Source organism: Channa argus, chromosome 9, assembly GCF_033026475.1.
Source record: "Channa argus isolate prfri chromosome 9, Channa argus male v1.0, whole genome shotgun sequence".
Taxonomy (NCBI): Eukaryota; Metazoa; Chordata; class Actinopteri; order Anabantiformes; family Channidae; genus Channa; species Channa argus.
This window is the reverse complement of record NC_090205.1, coordinates 8340396-8361149: the sequence shown is the minus strand read 5'-3', so window position 1 is coordinate 8361149 and position 20754 is coordinate 8340396. Positions and strand designations below refer to the sequence as shown.

Genomic DNA, 20754 nt, shown 5'->3' with positions numbered 1-20754 from the left:
TGAGGAGGCAACACCGTAAACAGCATCACCTGCTTGTCTTTACTGTCAGTGACATTGTGTCTATAAGAGACACAAACATTATACGTGTTTGTGTTTTGGAGGAAAGTTTAGCAGGAGGGAAGCAGTGGAGAGACGAGTTTAAAGATGGTGGAAATGATTGTGGAAGACGGATTAAAAACAGAAAGGAGGCAGTGAGGAGGTGGCATGCGACAGATTGCCTGAAGGACTGAGAGGTAAAGACAGGAACAAACGACGAGGGCGTGTGGAGCGATGAAAGGATGGAGGAGAAAGGTTAATAAAGAGACAGGATAAAGCAGATCAATACTGAGGGATGGGCAGGACAGAGGACGGATCCCCTCAAGACAAATGTGCCACAGCTTTTTCAATTTGCCCGCTGCTTATACGCAGTTACACTGATTATGAGTTGATCATCTACTTTATTACTGCTCTATTCAGCTTTTTGAAAAATGACTCCTTCATTTTCCTTCTACACCTAAATAAATAAATAAATAAAGCTGTGCTGCTGCCTAAAGCAACGAGCAGGATTTGGGAGGCTGCACCGATTAAAGGCAGACCTTATGAAAGTCTGGTCACAGCTGACATCTTAAAAAAAAAAGAAGAAAAAAAAGAAAATGTTATTCGTTTTTAAAATAAAATCCCAGAAAACTAATATTACGTTGATGGAGCTCTTTTTTTGTTAGGCGCAATTTGATGGATTATTTATAAAATGCAGTTTCATTTTTGAGAAATGACCGTTGGATCTATTATTGTTGATTAGATGAGGGGAAAACTTTTCACAGTGATTCTCTATGAGTCCTTCTTGTAAGTTTCTCTTTCCTTTAGGTGGAAATGTGATCAGACAAAATGTACATATAATTATAATTTGTGTTAATTTATGTCTCATTAATATACGGTTCATGTTGCATGTGCATTTTAACACAGACATCCAGCTACTGCCATTGACAGTGTACATTATTTGGGATGAGTCTGCCTTTGCTATGCCTGCTGTTGGAATGACAGCAGTGACAAAAGTGTCTGTGATGAAGCAAACTGCGTTTTAATCAAAAGAAGTGGATGAAAGGTTGTTTTTTTTTAAGTGTTAACTCACGGTGGCACAATAACCATCTGGATGAAGCAGATGAAGAGAAAGACGAGGGAGGCACACACCACATACGCCCCGAACCTGGAGTCGACCTGTTTGGAGTACTGCAGGAGAGAAGAAGAGGCGAGTCAAACAGCACTGCAACACAACTCACTCTGTTTAATGTTCCATCTAAATTTATATCATTTTTTTTGTCCTTTCGGCTTTATCCCGTGAGTTCAGAGTCGCCACAGGGGATCATTGTCTGCATGTGGATTTGGCACCGTTTTTACACTGGATGCCCTTCCTGATGCAACCCTCCCCTATTTCTACCGGGCTTGGACCAGCACTGCACAGCTGGGGAGGGGAAGGTTCAGTGTCATGCCCAGAGACACTTCCGGGACCAGGGATCGAACAACTGTCCCTGTGGTCCGTGGGCGACTGCCTTACCAACTAAGCTACAGCCGCCCCCAAATATTTCGTGTCTCAGTAAAAGATTAAAAACATTTTTTTTTGCTTTGTTTTTTTACATTCAATTTGTTTCGAGGTACCAGCGTTGTTTGTGTGAAAGCAATAGTGCTCGAAAACTCATCCAATATTTTACTGCAAATACTTTTCCTTTTCTTGTGAAGTTCAAGGTTCAAATGTGTCTAATGAAGACAAAATATGGGAAAGATCATAAACCATCGATACACATAAGGAAATGTTTTGTTTTACACGTGCTGTGCATGGACAAATATATTCCATTTGATTCACAGGCAAAAGAACCAAGCACAGACATAACAGGGTAATTATATATGACAGCTGACTAATGAGCGGCTCAGCAACACAAAATTAAGCACTTTAAAAAACTTGTCTCTAGTGGAGCAAATCAACAACCCTCTTTCAAAATGCATGCGTCCACTCAGCGTTCGATAAAGACGACTCCCAACGCTGCACCAAGGGGCTGTTCTCCACTGCAAACATGACGACTTCTGCTATTATCAAAAACATGGATGCAAGGAATATTAATGAGGGCAAAATTAGCCAAAGGTTCAAGTAAAAGATCTGACTTCATTTCAGGGGGAAAAACCTTGTGTTTTGGAATCAGTGCTTTCACACAACATGTGGTTGTAGTTGACATAGTCTACATGACAAAAATCACGAAAATGAAGACTTTGCGCTTCACAACAACTCGCAAAGGTTTTTCGCAGCATTGAGAAGCAACTTGAGCATTTGTGCATACGTTCAGGTCCTAAAGGCTGAGCCACAGATGATCTCACAAACACTGAACTGGAGTCTCACTTTGATCTGCTCTCAGTCTTTACTTTTACCATGACGGGAAGAAAGTGACTGAACTTTGAAAACAAGATTGGGCTGTTTGGCCTTATTTTTTCCTCCTCAGCTCGTCCTTCACTGTCTGAAGCAGTTTACATCCTCTTTCCTTTAGCGGCCGTCTGCTCCCTTTTTAAACCCCAGTTGCACCTTTTCTCAGTTGGACTGAGCTTTGACTGACTTCCTCAAGGGACAGAAAAAGAGCAGAGCAGGACTGAGCTTTTTGCACAGGAAAGATTGCTTGTCATGGCCAATTATTTGCTGCTATGTTGGCTGTGTGTGTGTCTGTGTGTGTGTGTGTGTGTGTGTGTGTGTGTGTGTGTGTGTGTCTTTAACCTTTTTCTCCAGGTCAGGCTCTCTGAAGGTGAGCAGGAACTTCTTGACATGTTCAGATCGCAGACGGTCGATGCTGCGTGCGTCAATTGCACGGCCCAGGAACTCGTCCACTTCGTCCTCTGGATTTAAGTTTTCCTGCGTGTTTCTGAAAATGAAATGCCTGAATAAAACAAGATGAGATGAAATGACATTTTACATGATCACCAGCGGTAAACTGAAGTGCGTCATTGAAGATCCGGGTCCATATGAAGGATGGTTTGTTGTACATTGGCCACTTCAGTAAAAACTCATCCACTTGTAGGTTTTATACACTGGTCACAGTTTGTGGAAAATAATCTTTTAGGTAAACAAATGAGGAGAAAAAGGAAATGATTTGGAAACCAAAACATAATGATGAGCATGATCTACAATAGAGGCCTTGCTGCAGAGGGATGTCGATACTTTCTTAAAGCTGTAAGCCTTTAGCAAACAATGTGGAGAAGTGACCAATGTAACGAAGATCCCTGGCCAGATGGTTGGAATCTGAAGCTCCAAGATACAGAGAGCAACAGTCTAAAGTTTTGGCGACGGAGGATAATATTGGTAATTTAAGAGGAAGTAATTTAAGATGATTTTTCTTTCCTAAATTGTCCGTCTGAGGCTGTGATTAACGTTCACAGTGCGAAGCTGGTTGGAGACACAGAGAGGGAGAGATGTCCAATCTAAATGTTGCTATGGTGTCTACTGATGCTTTCTCGTAGATACAGAAACCAAGCGTGGACCTGCTGTGATTCAGTGCCAAAGGCTGTCAGTTGTCAGCATGGGGAGAACAAACCCACAGACACAGAGCAGGAGGGTTGCTTCTGTGTAAATGACTGCAGCTCTTTGATCACTGCGATCCTTTGGGTGAAACATTCCCTCCTCTGTCTTTTTCTTATATTCTGGCTCAGGCAGCTTTCACTGCACCTCCTAATGGATGTCTCTGTCCGACAGAAGAATGACAATATCGTCTTTGCATTTGGACAGAAGAAACCCAAGTGTTCGGAAAAGGGACTGAAAGTACTTTAACCCAATTCTAAACACAGCTCCTCGACAGGGAGGACGAGGCCACTTAAATAGCAAAGCATCAAGAGGCCAAACTGCACATTGGCCCAAACGGTGCTACGTTTTTGAATCCATCAACACATGGCACAGATGCAGCATCAGTAAAGGGATCTCAGGTTAAAACCAAACAATGAACTACTGAAGTTCACAGTTAAAGGCGAACATACACTAATGTCCAATACAGCAGCTCTGCCAGAATTTCTACATTTAAAATGTTAGAATTTCTCAGTTTTTAAGTTGAAACTTTCATTCATTCCAAATCAGGGGGCCAAAACTTTAGAAGAAACTCTCCTTATAATGCACCAGTGTGACTCCACTACCCACTATGACCTTAATAATAAACTCCAATGATCCCTTTTTAACAGTTTCAACTTAATACTGAGGAAAATTATAACATTATAAAGTAGAATTCATGGCAGAGCTGCACTGTTGGAGTGAATTAGGGTGGACAGACGTGCCTAATAAAGTGGCCAGTGAGTGTATATGCACTCTACGTATATTACGTTACCATTTCTGAACATTTAAAAACAAGCTGACGATGGTTATTTAGCTTCATCAGGACTATGTGGTTTGCCACATGGATAATTTAGTATTTCAGTATTGCAGTGGCATCAGCTTTTTCCAGCTTAACCTGAGAAAGACAGTAGATCGCAACCAACTTTACAGTGCTGTGTTGTAAAAAGTGAGGGTGGTGCAACACTCTACACGCCCTGCAGAGCCAGCGTCTCAGAGGCCTAACGTACGCAGATAAGCAGAACATAAAGCATGTTTTTGTTGGCCTTGTGTCAACGTGAAACGTGTTGAAAAGTAGAACTCAACATGCAGTACAGGCCTTGCAGCGTCCTCCCGGTGCTCGATATCCAGGTGAACGCTGCTCGTCACCATCTGTGCTTTGTTTGTGCTCGTCAACAAACTGCTCTAGTGTTTGTGTCAGCTATAAGCAGCGACAAGGGAGGTGTGATCATGCACGGCACAGCCTAAATATTCCTCCAGTGCAACATGAGTTAAGATTGATTTTGAGTTTGAATTATGACGCAGTAGCATCCAGGGTTTATGCTTATTACAGACTGCAAAGTAGTAAGTCTTTTTTTTTTTTCACCCTGTCTGTTTTAAGACACAAGAAAGTTTCAGGATGAGAGGTCTCTACTCACTTGTCTTTGGGGTCTTCAAAGCCCTGAAAAACAGAAAAGGCAAAACAAAATATTAGTGGAAAATTATAACATCTAGCTTAAACTTCTCCACTTACTGTTTGTAAATGACAAATTCATTTGAGGTATAAAGCCCCTTTTAGAGTCTTAACAAACTGTTACTTCTGTTCCTGCTGAACGTTGCTCATTATGTTGATATTGCTTAGATATCAATATTGTAAAATTAAAAACTCTTTCAAGAAGCTCCATCCCATCAATCATAAACCTGCTTATTCTATTTAGTTATTATCACAATCAATACCGGCATTATCATCTTAAGTAGAACATTTCTCCTCATAACATCAGCCCAAAGAACTAACTGGCTGACAGAAATACCTGAAGCAAATAAATAACAAAGGCAAACGGCGTGAAATAGATTTTGTATTGTGTATGGCACACACACTAAAAACACACACACATCCATGGACAGATTGCAGGACAATGGACCCTCTGTGACACTTTGTAGTTGATTCAGAAGTTTGCCGTTGCTCTCAGTTACAAAACTGCAGCTGGACCTCACTCTAAAGCTACCTGCCATAGCGGACTCGCTCTGACTTCTTCTGCACCGACATTATCCAAAATATTACAGCGCAATAACTTATGAATGTGATGGTGTCCCAAAGGACTCGAATATTTTTCAAATAACTTTACTGATCTTCTGTATTTTAATACAATGTCCCTGCAGCCTCAGCGTGCAGCTGTCATATGCACCTCAGCCCAGTGTCTAGTTTCTGTGTCCACATCGCATCAACTCCTGTGTGTCTCTAGCGCCCTCTTGTGGACAAACACATTACCATCAACACTGAAGGAGCACAGCTGGCCTCCCTGAGCAAAGACCATTACCTGAGAAATCCCCACATGGAGACAAACAACTAAAATGTTGGCAGCCCTGCTTGTTCCCCTAGTTCATCTAATGTTGATAACAACAGAATGTGAACAAACTGTAGAAAAGCAAATATGAGCCAAATCCTACTGTAAGAAGTCATTCACAGTCCCACAGACTAAATGAGAATATACGTTCGATTTGTGGATCCGTCTCTGCCATTTGTAAAAAGAGGTCTCTCTCGTGCCCTTTATGCGTCTTTGCTTCCTCGCTCTCTACCACACTGCGTCTCCAACTCGCTTTATCTTCGTAGCTTGCCAGGTGATTAATCAGCAGCGCAGAGATAGAGAGGGTGATTCATAGAAGACCGTGATTCGCAGGGGTAAAATAGGAGGCTCGGGATGAAAAAAGGCTGAAGCTGTGACAAATGAAGTCGATGTCAAAAGTGCTAATGTTTCTATAAACTTTAAAAGGGTTCTGTGAGTCGGGCCGTGACAAACACACTGATGCTTCGGGGCCACACCTCATCTGATATCACGCAAAAAAACCCCACAAAAACTACAGCTGCCAACATGAAGATGCCACGACCAGTTATTCAGTGCTAGAGATTTTCATTAGACTGACCTTTAACTATGGTTACTGAACTTATGGTGGTTCTGCTTGTATTGTCAAAAAGATCCATTTGACATTGCTGCGTTCTATGTAAATGTGACCTGAATGTCAGTAGGTGTCGCTGTTTTTTCCCCAGTCTAACTGGCTGCTGATCCCAACAAGCCACTAGTTGCATGTTCTAAACTGAAATCAAAACAACTGGTGTGGAAAAATGGAAATGTGTTATTTCTGTGTTGTTTGTATTGTGTTAGTGTGCAGACTACACTCATGTGTGGCTTCAACAGGCCTTTCTGCTGTATGCAGGTTATCTAAATGCGTCGGTGTGTTCATCTCATCTGATGTCTGTGATGTACACACACAAATTCTCACAACCAGTTATACTTACAAGTGCTCACACAAATGTTCTCACAACATTTTTGACACCAACGATATTTACTTGGTATTTAGTAGAGCACCCCCATTATTATTATTAGTTATGGGAATTGTGAGAAAGGAAATTTTGTTTAAGGAAATTGTGCAGGTAAAACAATGAGAGGTCCTGATTTTTAGTCTCCAAGCTGTTGACTGGATTCTCTACTTCCCATACTGCAGTTTAACAGGATTATTGCTCTCTGGTAAACGCCCACGTCTTTGAAACTCTGTGACCTCACGCTGTAAAACAGGCTTTCTGTTATAAATATGGAGTCTGCGAGCCCAAGCTGAGACATCTCTGATGATGCCATAGAAACCAGTTTTTCGCAGGGTGAGCAGTACTCCCCATGATGGGGAAACTCATCCTGGTTTGGTAGTTTCCATTTACTTGTACTTTGATTTCTTTAGTACGGAGGTGTTGAACAGCAGTGTAAAACTTAGAGCTGCGCATAAAGAGCCGTCTTCAAATCTATAATAGATGCACTGAGAGGTGGGTGGACTGATGATATGGATATAAACAAAAAACTGTGTGTGTGTGTGTTACAGGTGTGGGTGCATCTATTCACGGAGTGAGTCACTGTTTGCAGGGCTCAGCAGGGAGAGTCACAGTACGTAAATAAAAATTCATCTCTGATACGGTCACATCGCCTTGCTACGGCGCTTTGAGCATTTCCTGCAATGCAGCCCGGGATGAATTTAAATTTGGAGGATGGGAGTTTTTGCTGCCCAGCTGGCAGCAGTGAAATGACAATTTGCTGTGGTCTTCACAGCCGCCTACATGTTGGGGTTTTCTCTCTGAGTGCTCCTGAGAGCCTCTTCGTGCCCGTGAAGGATCATCGCTGCGGGTCCTGAGGACTGCAGATCAAAGGATTGTGGGTATTAAGAGTGTGTTGGCTTCATTGGGATGGGAAGAAGTCGCCTGGCTGTCGCACTCTAATAACACTGACCAGCATAAAAGCAGCACCACAAAGCAGACGGTTAATATAACAGGGACTAAACCTCATTAAATGTTCCTCACCATCCTCTTCATCTCTTTGGAGACCTGGTTTCCGCTCAGATGGTTGTAGAAGGGCCGGTCGGTCCAGTGGCCACTGTTGTGGGTGACAGAATTGGTCCTCTGTTTGTTAATTTTGGCTATCATTTCTTTTTCCTCTTTCTGTGACAGATAAATAGAGAAATGAGAGTCATTACAAATTCATTACATATTGAGAAAGTAGCAAAAACAAGTTAAAGAAACGTTATTTACAGACGGACAATGAGGCACAAAGCTCAACTAAAGTCTTACCTCTAATAAACTATGATCATTTACTTTAATTGTGTGGAAAATACATTTACTCCCATTTCCTACACCTTTTGAAGCACTACAACATTAAGACCACCTGGTAGTAGACACATTAGAAAAGATTCATTCTGTCTTTATTAGATGGAAGACACCAACATTATCCAATGTTTCTAAGTAAACAATTATTAGTTTCTACTTCACTCTGATGGAATAAGATTAAAGCTTTAACGGAGCTAAAGTTGGATTAACAGACTTTTAATTGATCTCACCATTAACAAATTGCAGAGCTGTATGATACAGTAGCTTCATACAGAGGCTGACTGATTTGTAAAGGCACATGCAGAAGGTTAGAAGAAAATAAATCTTATTAATGAAGGTGACTGATCACTAAACAAAGTGCAAAATGGAGGCACAATTTATAAAAAGTCCCAAAGTCAGGTTGTGAGCTGATTTCACCCTGATCTTCACGCTTTAGACAGGTGATGGCGTTGTACCGCAAGTAAACTGCAACGCAATGGTCCACACTTGATAACTAAAAGCAGACAACCTCCTTTTAAAGTTGCCATCAGTTACCTGGTTATCCAGTATATGTGATGCACAATAACACATCTCCCTCTGTAGATACCGATGCTCAACATTTATCCATCAGTCTACTGCAAGAACTGGTAAATAACAGCATCTGCATTTGTGATACTGTATGTTTTTTTACGCTCTGCTAAAACAATCAGTTTCTGCCTTTTTTTCCCCCCTTTGTCATGTTGGAAAGTTGTTGTTTTTTTTTCCAGATCTGATAAAAAAAAAAAACAAAAAAAAAAAAACTGCACATTGGCTCCAGGGTGTAGTTTTCAAAAATAAATATATAAAAAAAAGTACCAAAAATAATTCGAGCGTACAATCGTTCTCACAGCAGGAGCAGCAGAACGAGAGGGAGATATCACTTCACATGACATGCTATATATAGTCCCAGCTTGTGATACTGCCAGAGGAGAGAGACAGCTGATAAAAGTAGTACAGTCATTAACAAACAGCCACTCATGCAGCGAAGGAGAAACCGAGTCATTCCCCTCCAAAAAATTATTCACATGGAACAGAATCTCAGTTGATAAACCACGATACGGATGATGCGGCTGTGTGTAAATGAAAAGACAGCTCCATCAGATAGAGCCCTTCAGTTTGGGGATGATTCAAAAATGTCATGTTCTTAGCTTCGGAATAATGAAACACCCCCACATCGCTGCTTACAGGGGATTTCTGAATAGTTGCATTGTGTTTTGTCGAAGCTTTAACACACAAACCAGCAGGCCTCGGCTTCAGATTACACTAATGTCTAGTTAATGGCTAAATTAAGACCCTGGCTGTGCTGCAGGCGCTATAGTTTTTGCTCGTTTTCGTGCATCCTTTCTTTACATTTTGCTTTGGTGTTTGTGCTCATTGAAAAAGATACAGAAAGCACCATCACATTACATTATTTTGATTTGAACGGGGGGGGGGGGGGGGAAGCACAATGTTAAATCAGTCAGGTTTTATAGCATAAATACTGGAAAGTTATGTCTCGACCAACCCGCAAAAAACCCAGTTAAACCTACAAACCCAGCACTGAGCTGCAGACTGAAGCTGATTGGTTTTCTCAGGGGTCAGTACAGACCAGCAGAGAAATACAGGGAGAGTGTCGTACTTACATTCATCAGTTGGACATAATGTGTAAGAACCGCTAACACACTGACCACCATTGATTCTATAAGCTTCAGGGTTTTTTTTGCCCCCCTGTGGCTGATTCAACTAATTAGAATACATAAAACAGTTCCACCCACGTGTGGATATGGTGCTTTATTTTATGTGCGAGGACTGTACCCTTTTCTGACTGCAGCCCACAATGAGGTACGTTTCTATGCTGTGCTTCTTAAGGTAGGCGTTTCTCTCGCCCCCTGCTCCCGGCTCCACGTCGTAGTCCCCGTTTAGGTAATTCAGAGTGGCCTTAGTGATGTGGATACGTCTGAAATGGTAACAGCACACACACTCATGCTCATTATTCACATACTGTATATTCAAATCTGCAAGCCTACAACAGACTGGCTTGAAGCGGAGAGACACACCCAGCTTTGCCCCCGGCCTCCATCTGATTGGCTAACGTGACATCATTGGACCAGACGTCAAACTGCCACTTCCTGAGTCCCAGCACCCCGCAGTGCACCCTGCCACTGTGGATGCCCACTCGCATGTTGACGTTGACCCCAGTCACCTCCCGTACCAGCCTGCAACAAACATAAAAAACTGCTTTGGATTCTTGGTGCTGCTGCTGCTGACTGTGTGGAGCAGGAAAAGCATAATGATAGTGATAATAAATGACAATGTGACCAGTGACAAACAAAACGACCTGAGTGGACAAAGCAGGGAAAGACCACAGGTCTCCATCCCTGTAATCAGTGTCCCTTTGATTATACTGAGAGAACAATGCAGCTGGATTAAGGTCAGTGCTGTGACTCAGTGGTCTGGCTGAAGACGGCATCTTAGTTCATCTCTGCTTTAGAAGACAACTTCTAGGTCACATTTCTGCTAACTAATCTTGAAAGGTCTTATAGGAGTATATGAATTATTATTATTATTATTATTATTATTATTATTATTATTATTATTATTATGTATTTGGAAAAGCAGCAAATATACTCAACAAGTTAGAACAAGCAAATGTTTGACACATTTCATATGACAGAGCCTTTTATCCAAAGGGAGTGGGGTACACAGCCACACACACACACACACACACACACAGAGCTTCTTGGCATTCAGTGTCTTGCCCGGGGGACTTCACTGACCAGAGGAACCTCCACCAACCCCTTGAAAGGTGGATGAGCCACTTCAGCTCCTGGCAGGCAGAGGCCCCCCACACTGAAAAGGAGGAGCAGGACCAGAAAATGGACCCATGGATGAAGCGATAGACTGAGTGGGATTAGAAGTATCCGAACAGAATGAGGCAGATGAGTCGCCTCATTCTCAGAAATGTGAGTCTCATTAAAGAGCTTTCAGGCCCTTTGGGGAGAACAGGCTCAATCTCTTACTACCACAATCAAACTCTGAGGTCAACCTCTGAGCAGAATGATGACATTCTATATCTGATTTCACTCTCCTCCTCTCTGACCATTTAGCTGAGCTAACCCACAATACAGAACCATTCCCAGGCCATCAAATGTAACTAAAACTGCTCCTGGAAACTATCCATTTATCCATCTAGTGCTTTTTCCTACTATCATACATGTGTATTTTCCATATGTAGCATTTCAATGCAGCCACGCAGTGACACTGTTGTTAACCCCTGGGGCGACTTACGAGATGGCCTCGATCATGTCCAGCCCCATCTCCACACAGCAGTGGGCATGGTCCGCCCTTGCCTCTGGCAGCCCGGACACACAGTAGTAGCAGTCTCCGAGGATTTTGATCCGCAGACAGTGGTTCTCCTGTCAGGAAATAAACTTACTGTGAATGAAGATCAGTATGTCCTGTGGCCTGGTTCACAGCACTTTGACATTTTTGGATACAGAACATCATGTTCTTTTCAAAAGCCACAAATGTATTAACCTTTCATTTATGTAATTGTATGTGGTGGGCTTGGACCTGTGCGACATGGTATATGTTACATTTTTGCAGTTAGATGACTTTTCCTCTTTCTAGCAACAATAAATTGCAGTATTCTGAGATTTTAAAACCTATATGAACCTAAAAACACTTACTGTGCACTTCTTCCATGACAGTTAAACAACAATATGGTGGCGATATAAAAAAAAGTTTCCAATCAAGAATTTCTAATAATATCCTTTTAGAATTGAGCAGGCACTTAACAGTTGTTCCTCAGACTCACAGACAAAGTAAAGATGCTCTAATTAGTGTTTTCATTAATGTCGAAGGTGTCGTTCGTAGTTACAAGCTCACAGAGAATTAGCACCCCACTCTACAGTTCCCCTCACTTCTGCACTGCTCTTTATCATCTGATCTCAGCAGCAGCTGTTCCTACTGAAAAAAAAAAAGCCCAAACTATCCACATGTAAAGATGACACTTGTGAGGATATTTTACTTAAAAGACTAAGTGAAATCAGTCCTTGCACCTTTAACAGGAGGAGGATGCACAAAGCAGGATTTCTACAGTAACTGCATTTTGAGTTTCACACACCTTAACCTGAGAACTCAAACATCTCCTCACAGCGGGGCAATCAGAACATGTGTGTGTGTGTGTGAGAGAGAGAGAGAGACAGTGTAGATCCACAGGGCACTGTGTCTCATGACAACCACCTGAGTGTCTCCTTAGCACATGGCTCTGAGAAAATACAAACAGACCCACTGTGTACAGAGCAGCACGTACACAGATGGGCTGTTTGTGTGTGTGTGTGTGTGTGTGTGTGTAGACACAAATACGAGGTACATCTGGCACAGACATAAAAGTGTCAGCAGCACCGTTTCTGGTTTATAATGCCATTATGCCGGGCTCTCTCATACACATTGATTAACACGTCATTTCACCTTTTAGAAACAAATTCACTGAGCATTAGCTGGTAAACAATGAAGCATCTGGATAAGGCAGAAATATCAATGCTCAGGAACACGCAGTTTTTAAGCTGTGGTTACCTTTGTTAGAAATGGACTATAAATAAAGTCTAGCTGTGATACTGAGGTCTGTGTATTTGTTAGCACTGGATCCCTGTATCTTAGCAGGCTTTTAGGCAGATCTACATGGGAAGACTGCTGCTCACAACCCTAGTTGTATTTGTTTATTTATTAAGTATCCACAATAAAATATGGACTAAATAAATGTAAGACTAGAGTTTTAAACAGCTTTTATTAACTTCATAGCACCAATTTGATGTCAGAGTGGACGTCTATTTGCTTTGAGACTTGAGACCAAAAGTAGACTGGGAGGCAGAGCCTTTAGATATCAGCCCCCAGTTTACGTGATTACATTTGTGTTTTTTTTTCCCCCTGTAGTTGTGCGTCTCCCTTTGGCACGATACATATATCAAAAATAAATAAACGCACTGAACTGAATTGAACTACATCATGTGAGAGGAAGAAGACATTTTCAGAAAATTGAGCACTTAGCCAGGTTAGTGTGAACCCAGTCATAAGTTACGGCTTCCCAATCTTTTTGGCTTGTGACTTCTAAAAATAAAGCTGTGTGTTGTTGTGACCTGTCATCAGCTTGCACGTGTACAGGGTGTGACCGGATGACTGAAAGCATGATAACTCCTTCATGGATATTTTTATTTAATTTCATCTGACAGGCCTGAAGAGAGTGAAATTACTCAGGAATTGATACCATAGGGGAACATAAAAAAGAAGAAAAAGAAAAAATCTAGTTTTGCATAACAGAAATGTGGGTTTTTTTTCTGCTTCACAAGCCTTTAATGACTCCCCCCCCCCCAAGGATTTTAGATATCAAATATCTCATTGTTCACAAAATATTTTACAACCTTAGAGTTAAGCAGGAGTTCTGTAAACTTTCCACAGGTCAGCTGGTCAGTGGTCAATGTCAAACCTAGTACGGCCTGAAGCTGCATCACTTTGGCTGATCTCTGGAGACACCGCAGGTACGTGCATGAAGTTACACATCACACCACAGCAGAAGCAGGGGAATTATTCTGCTTTCATGTACGGGATAATCAATCGGAGGCTTTACTGGGCTGAATAAACATATGTAACTTACTGAATAGCTGAGCATGTTAACTATCTGACGCACACAAACACCAGAAGGAAAAAGGTTCTCAGGACCTGTAGACACAACTGTGCGATTATTGTTAGTTGCACACACTGTTACACTGGAGTGTTTGAGTTTGATGAATCCTCATATTTCTCAGAACTAATGGTTGAAACAAGGAAAAACCCACTAAAAAGATCCAACATATGAAAAAGATATACTAACCGACTTGACGTGGGATTGTGTACTCACCGCTGCCAGCTTGTCAAAGCGGGCGAAAAGTTCATTGAGAGTCATCACCAACTCCTGCGCAGTGCACTGGGATGCCAGACTGGTGAAGCCCTCAATGTCTGCAAACAAGATGCTGCAGAAACACAAGAGCAAGAGGGACAAAGTGTAAATGCCTCTGCAGACCTTCTGGGTTACCACACATCCTATAACCACCATACAACTGTGTGCAGGATACCTGCAGGGCAGTTTAGACCTGCCGAAACACCAGGTCGCACAAGGCACAACAGCATGGTTACTGTGCTTTTAGGAGTTCGGGACAACAACAGGATTATATGTCAGGAGGAAGGAGAAATTGAGAAATGTAGGGGTGGGTGATTAAATGACTGATCAAGATTTGACATTGAAGCTGAACTTCAAATGGGTAAAGTCATGTAAAGCCATTTGTAAAGGTTATACAATATGTGTAATCTCGTGTTCCTGATAGAGCATTTGTGCTAATGAGGTCCTGCCCTGCTAAAATGGTATGTAGTCTGAATGTGTGAGAAAAAAAGAAGACCCAGGAAATAAGGTAAACCGATACAGCAAAGGTCTTTCTGGCATTGAGGAATTTTTATTACTCTCAGGACAGATGAGCTCGCTGGGCTAAACAATTGCTCTCAGAAAGAAACAGGGACAAAGAGACCAGGCTGGCAGGTAGGACCAGCAAACGGTGACGCATTAGCTGTGGGAGACAGGCGGGTTGGCCTCACGTGCACTTACAGATAAAAACCCATGAAGCCACTTGTTCTGAATGGCTCAAGTGGTTTTTCGTTCTTTTTTTCCACTAACCATATTTATTCTCTGGTCGCTCCTGGAGTGATGCATTCGATGAACTTGACTCAGGTATTAATGGCAGCTCCAGCTATTGAGTTCAGTTTGGGCATCGCCCCAACGTTGACATTAATCGTAAGCATCTTCTCATTGAGTCATCTGGCACTTACTTCTTTACGAATATGCTCTTACATACGACATGCGTTGAATCATACTTCATAGAGTTAGTTCAGAGTTCATTCTGATCTGCAGTCTCTGTGTGTAAGACAAACGTAAGATAAAATTATATTGTATTTAGACATATTTCCATCAGCTGTGGGGGAGGAATTCTGATTTGACTTTTTTATATATTTTTTTTAAGTAGAGATATGCTCCATGTCATAAGCCCCATTTTCCCTCAGACTGAAGAAGCTGCTTGGATAAGTAACAAAACATTTCAAACCAGGGAGAAAGAAGTCCAGTTCACACGATCCAACCTTTGGATAACAAAACCTGGATGACCGAGAATCTTTACCAAAATTCCTAAAAGTTGCATATTGTTCTAAGATGTGCTGTCATTTGTCGTTGTGGTTTGTTTTGTGAAATTAGGGCTCGAGTCAAAATGGCACAAAGAGTTTTCTATTCGGCAGCTACGTGGTCTGTGCTTTGCTTCGTTCAGGTCTGACTTTGCCTTAGGTTGCGTAACAAAATTAGGACACAGCTGGAGTCCAAAGGGTTTCAAAGTAGTCGTCCTTAACTTCTGTCACTGCTGCAAAAACTGTTCATAGTGTTAATGAGCTGGCCAAACAATAATTTCCCTTTGTTTTTATTACAGCTGCATGCCCCATTACCTCATGTGGTAGTTTTGCCTCATGTCTCTTCTGATAAACATTTATTTGCTTTTTGCAATTTAAAAGTTTTAAAATAAAAATTCTAAAAAATGGAAACCAACCTAATGTTAATAACAAAGAACAACAACAACACCACACAAACACACACGAAAAACCACTCAATGTGGCAACACTGGCTCTGACTACAAGAGAACAGGGAGAAGGCACAATGAAGTAGCATTGTTGCCATTTGATTTTGTGAAGCCAGATCTCGCAAGTTCCCCCAATTCTGTAGAAGTGGCTTTCTGAGTCAGACCCCCAGGATGAACAAGAGAAAGCTATGAATAAACAAAGGTTTGTGACTGCACAAGCTCACATGAATCTCACAGGATAGATGCCTGTTGCACAGCAAAGAACATGCTGTGCTTGTGCCAAATGTGCAGCAGACAGGAAGTGTTCATGTTTATGTAAAAGTGTCAAAAGTGTAAAGCTGTCACTGTCATTCATTTTGACAAGATTTCCACAGGCTCCACTGACTCTGCCCACAGGAGCACTAACATATTCTAATCAACTTGGGCTTCGGGATGACTAAATTTACTCAATTTGGATTTTTGGCTGAAAGGGATTAAGAGTCCCCACTCTGGGGTGCACATTTCTGAGAATAATTGATTGTTTTCTGTGAACAGTTCCATGGGGAGTCGAACGAAACCAGACACTCGGCTGGTGTGTTTGAGTTCAGAAACAGGTCTATCGCGCTGGGTGGACGCAGTGATTGTCGACAAGTAAGACAAGTGAGGAATGGAAATGGGAATTTGCTTGTTTTTAACCAAATGTCAGCCCCTCCAGGATTTTGCGGACCTGTTTTTGATTGTTGTAGCTTAAAATGCCTAATTTCACAACAATTTTTCTTTAAAAAAAAAAAAAAAAAAAAAAATGCATGTTGCAATGTCTTGATGATGTTTTACACTGTAAGGTTGCACAGAATTCATGGGGGATCAGTTGACATCACAAGACAGCAAATTCCTGGGAGTATAAACTCTATAAATATAACAAGCGAAAAATCAAGAATTTTGATGGAACTTCAATATTTACATAGTTGCTTCCAATCTCACACACGCAACTTGTGACTCGGCATTTAACCAAGATCTAATAATGCCACTGTACAAAGTATACTCAACTTCTGGAATTACTATCCACGCATAGCACAAACACTGCAAACCGACTCCCAAATGGATTTGATTTCTTGGAGACTCTTCAGCTCTCATGAGAAAGGCTTCATCACTTCTAACTAACGGCGTATAAACTCCGTGCAGTGGTTAAGTCATTGACACTTTGACGGATCCCTGTGGGTTGTTGTCCCACCCTGCATCCATGAGTGTCACTTAGGGTCACCTGGGTCAAAGTGTGAACGCGATGAAAGAACAGCATTATAAGGTTTTGATACGTGGTGTCATAGACCAGCTCAGCTCAGCTCGGTTAACAGAGAAGTGATCCAGTTCAATGTCAACAGGCATGTTTGTCCTTAGTCTGCATGCTGATGTCCCCAAAGAAGGGACTGTTGTCTTTCTGATGCAGATGGACATTTTATGTGCATGTCACTCTAAGCCAGTTAGTTAGGACTGATAAAGTCTTCAGGTGAACATCTTCCAGAACTTCAAGCATGTCCACCTGCCACTAAACAGCACCTTTCAGTGAAACTGCATTATGAAATAAATGTATTTCAATAACCAAAATAAATTAAGAAGGGAACATATAGACTTCTCTGTAAGATGTAGCTTTACAGTCTCACACCATGTCTGCACAGAAGGCGTATTGTGAGAAGTGCATCAGCAGCAGCTCCCGTGCTCCATGTGTCCACACAATGTGTTCACATGCAGCTCGGAGTTGTAGGTCATCCACGTTTTTATGGCACTACAATATACAATCACTGTCGCTACCATGCTGGAAATAAACAATATGTATGGCATAAGAGTGTGCTTCTTTATATTTATGAGCTTAAGTGTAGAACAGGCTTAAAATATTCTCGAGTCCAGACTAATACCTTTAATAAACTAGAATAGAAGCCTTCTCACAACTGTGGCAACATTCAGTAACAGTAAATTATTAAGAATGCATCATTTTTTGCAGTGCAAAATCCAAATTAACCTCTTTCTCTTATGGGTACTTGATCTGTAGGCCAGATGCACACTTTAAAGCAGAAGAGATATCTCTGCCAGATGAGGCAGAGAGCAAGCCCTCCTCCCACAGCCCCTACAGTGGGTGGTCAGGTACAAAAGCGAGAGAGAGAGAGAGAGAGAGACAGTCCCAGGCTGGTGAGTCCTTAGCATGAAATCCTGGTGAGTTTAGCTTCTGCATGGCAGTGGCTGCAGAGGAGATTGTGAACTGAAAGGTCACATGAGGGAAAATGTTTGCGCATCATTATTTTGCTTCAATGAAAGGGTTAACTTGCTTTTAGGGTTTTGATGTGGTGTCCTTCACTAGGCAATAATTTTACAGACATGAAAGGGTTTAAAATGACGCCACGCCGTCCTTTTCTACAGAAAGATGAATGCCTTCGAGATAAATGTATGTCTCTGCATTTGATTTTAGATCAGTTAATAATTTATTTTAGAGATTGGCGCAGCTGTAACTGACGACAGCAGATTGGAAAAGACACACTCACCCTGAGAACGACTGAATACAAATAAACCTGGGTGGGCTTTATACTCAGTCCGATCTGCTTGTGTGACTGAAGAGCCCAAATGTTTGCACGTGGAACAATAACTGTTGAAGAAGTGCACTCTTTGCTTTAGGGTTGCACGTACCTTTCCTTTCATACAGCTGTATGCAAAAGTCAGTCTCTCTTCCCCCACTATAAGAACCACCACTGCAAAATCCATTCTGGGTCGATTCTCAGTGGAAGCGAAGCTAAGCTAAGCTAAGCTGTGCTGGAATGCCTGACCCTGGGCTGCACCTCTCATCTGCCACCGGCCAGCAGCGTTTTATCTGCCCCCCAAGCCGATCTGCCCCCACAGCTCTGATGGTGGCTCGCTAATCTCAGCAAAACAAAAGAAAAAACAACAAAAGCTCCAACACATACTTTTGTGGGTTTTTGTTTCCTCGTATGCTAAAGGACGTAAAGGACCTGTTTCTTTTGCTTCTAGTGTGGGTAGTACACGTACACAAATGCCATTTAACTTCCCTTCCCCGACTGCCCTATATTAAAATAAAATATCCTGCTTCTAGCTGAAAAATGCCTCCAGATGACATCACTTGGAGGAACCGTCAGTTCAGATCAAGTTATCTTGTCGCTCACACTATGGAGTTTGTAATCAGGGTCAACCGGATTTTCCAGAGCTCCTCCAGATGATGTCATTTGAACTCGTAATGAGATCATTCGGAGGAGTTTTTCCAGCTAGGTCAGTCCGAGGGAAGTTCATTCACAACCTAAACTAAAGCCATAGAAAGCAAGTATAAAATTGGTGAAGTCGCCCTTCAAGTCACTTCATTCACCCCATGTGTTACGCATCCTATACATACAGTAACTGCCATTTCCTTTCCCTCTCCACCGTCTGTCTTCTATCTCTATCAGATCTTACAGCACTCGCATAAATGTACTCATCGCTACTCATTCGCAATATATTGTGTATTAATGCGTATGTATGCTGTGTAAGTAGTACATGTGCCCGGTTAACTGCATTACACACATTAAAACCACGTGTGTCTGTTGTACAGTCTTAATTCCTGTGCTTATTCCAATTAGAACATGAAAAACAAAGGTAAGGTCGGCTCCTCTAATTTATGCAATGTTCTTTTCATGTCTTTCTCCTCAGGGGGCTGCTGCCCCACATAGCAGCCACAGCTACAGTCACAGTGCTCTGTTTGTGCATACGTCTTGCACACTCACGGGGGTGACCCAGCAGCATCAAAACACCCACCTCAAAGCTCTGTTGTGTAATTCCTTAGTCAGCACACACTTGTTTTTGCCTCATTGCTGAGGCCACGGGACATTGTTTTACTCCACAGGGCAAACACAAGTGGGATGCCACACTCTCAGAGGTAGAGCAGGATTTGACCTTTGGGGGCGAAAAAAAATTTCTTCATAGGCCACTACTATAAACAAGTACATTAAGGTACCTTTATATGAAATTCAAAAGTACTTCCTGATATACTTCCTTAATACTTAGACGATATCAAAATCATTCAGAAACATCAAGAAATATATATAGAGCAAGAGTGAGGCTCTTTTCTGCTATTGCTGAATTCAAGGTTGGGACCTGTGTCTAACTCAAAACTTCTTTGTTGTGCTAGAAAACAAGTCAGGAATTCACCAAAGTCAGTCAGACACGGCTCATCTGGGAGCACGGGTGTTTAATCCATCCACGTACATGTTGAGCAATTTAGTAGACAGACCAACTAGCTCACCTTCAGAAACATGAACGCAGCTTCAAATGGTAAATGTGGAAAATGCTGTGTGGACTCAGCAGTCAGCTTTCATTGAGTATGCACTTGAATAACAGTCCTTAAAGGATGGGTTCACATTTTTATAAAGTGTTCCTTAAAACAACAATAATTTTTCCTCCGATTACACTGTCCTTTAACCGATCCATGAAAATGCTTCTTACCTGTATGTAAGTGATGGGCACCAAAGCCCACAGTCCTTCATTTGTACAAAAGCACATTTAAACATGTATGTGTCGACAGTAAAAGGCTTCAACATTGCACATTGGTCACATTCAGTGGATATCTTCCAAAATCACAGCCATTTTAGTTCATAATTCTCTCTACTTGGTACATTACTTCCACTGTAACAGGATTTTTAAACTAAAAGGACTTTAACTGTAGAAGATTTAGACTTGATTCAATAATTTCGGTCGGCCTAAGCCTCAGTTATCTTTATATGAACATATGAAGACATGTTTGCTAAAAACAAGGACTGCAGATTTTGCCCCATCACCTACATTCAAATGGCTTTAAGAAGCAATTTCTCAATGACCGGTATGAAAAGGATTCATGATTTCATGAAATCGGGCACCTCTGTGAGACTTGAGATGGAATTGCTGATAATGCTTTGCAGAGTATAATAAAAAAAAAAAAAAAAGACACTTTCCTGTCA

At 41.7% G+C, this 20754-nt stretch overlaps 1 protein-coding gene across 4 annotated transcripts in view; it reads right to left on the bottom strand.

Annotated features, from left to right (window-relative positions):
* adcy5 (adenylate cyclase 5) overlaps window positions 1–20754 on the bottom strand; it is a 69414-nt gene that overhangs the window by 9669 nt on the left and 38991 nt on the right. For 3 of the 4 annotated variants that reach the window (XR_010915156.1, XM_067515388.1, XM_067515390.1), the window contains 8 exons: window positions 14062–14173; window positions 11454–11581; window positions 10223–10381; window positions 9981–10122; window positions 7866–8003; window positions 4966–4988; window positions 2732–2891; window positions 1109–1206 (listed from right to left, as the gene is read on the bottom strand). Coding sequence is in view for 3 of the 4 variants with exons in the window: in XM_067515388.1 (XP_067371489.1) it covers window positions 1109–1206; window positions 2732–2891; window positions 4966–4988; window positions 7866–8003; window positions 9981–10122; window positions 10223–10381; window positions 11454–11581; window positions 14062–14173 (960 nt within the window). In the remaining variant the exon portion in view is untranslated. The remainder of the gene's footprint in view (window positions 1–1108; window positions 1207–2731; window positions 2892–4965; window positions 4989–7865; window positions 8004–9980; window positions 10123–10222; window positions 10382–11453; window positions 11582–14061; window positions 14174–20754) is intronic. The other variant, XM_067515389.1, reaches the window with a different exon arrangement.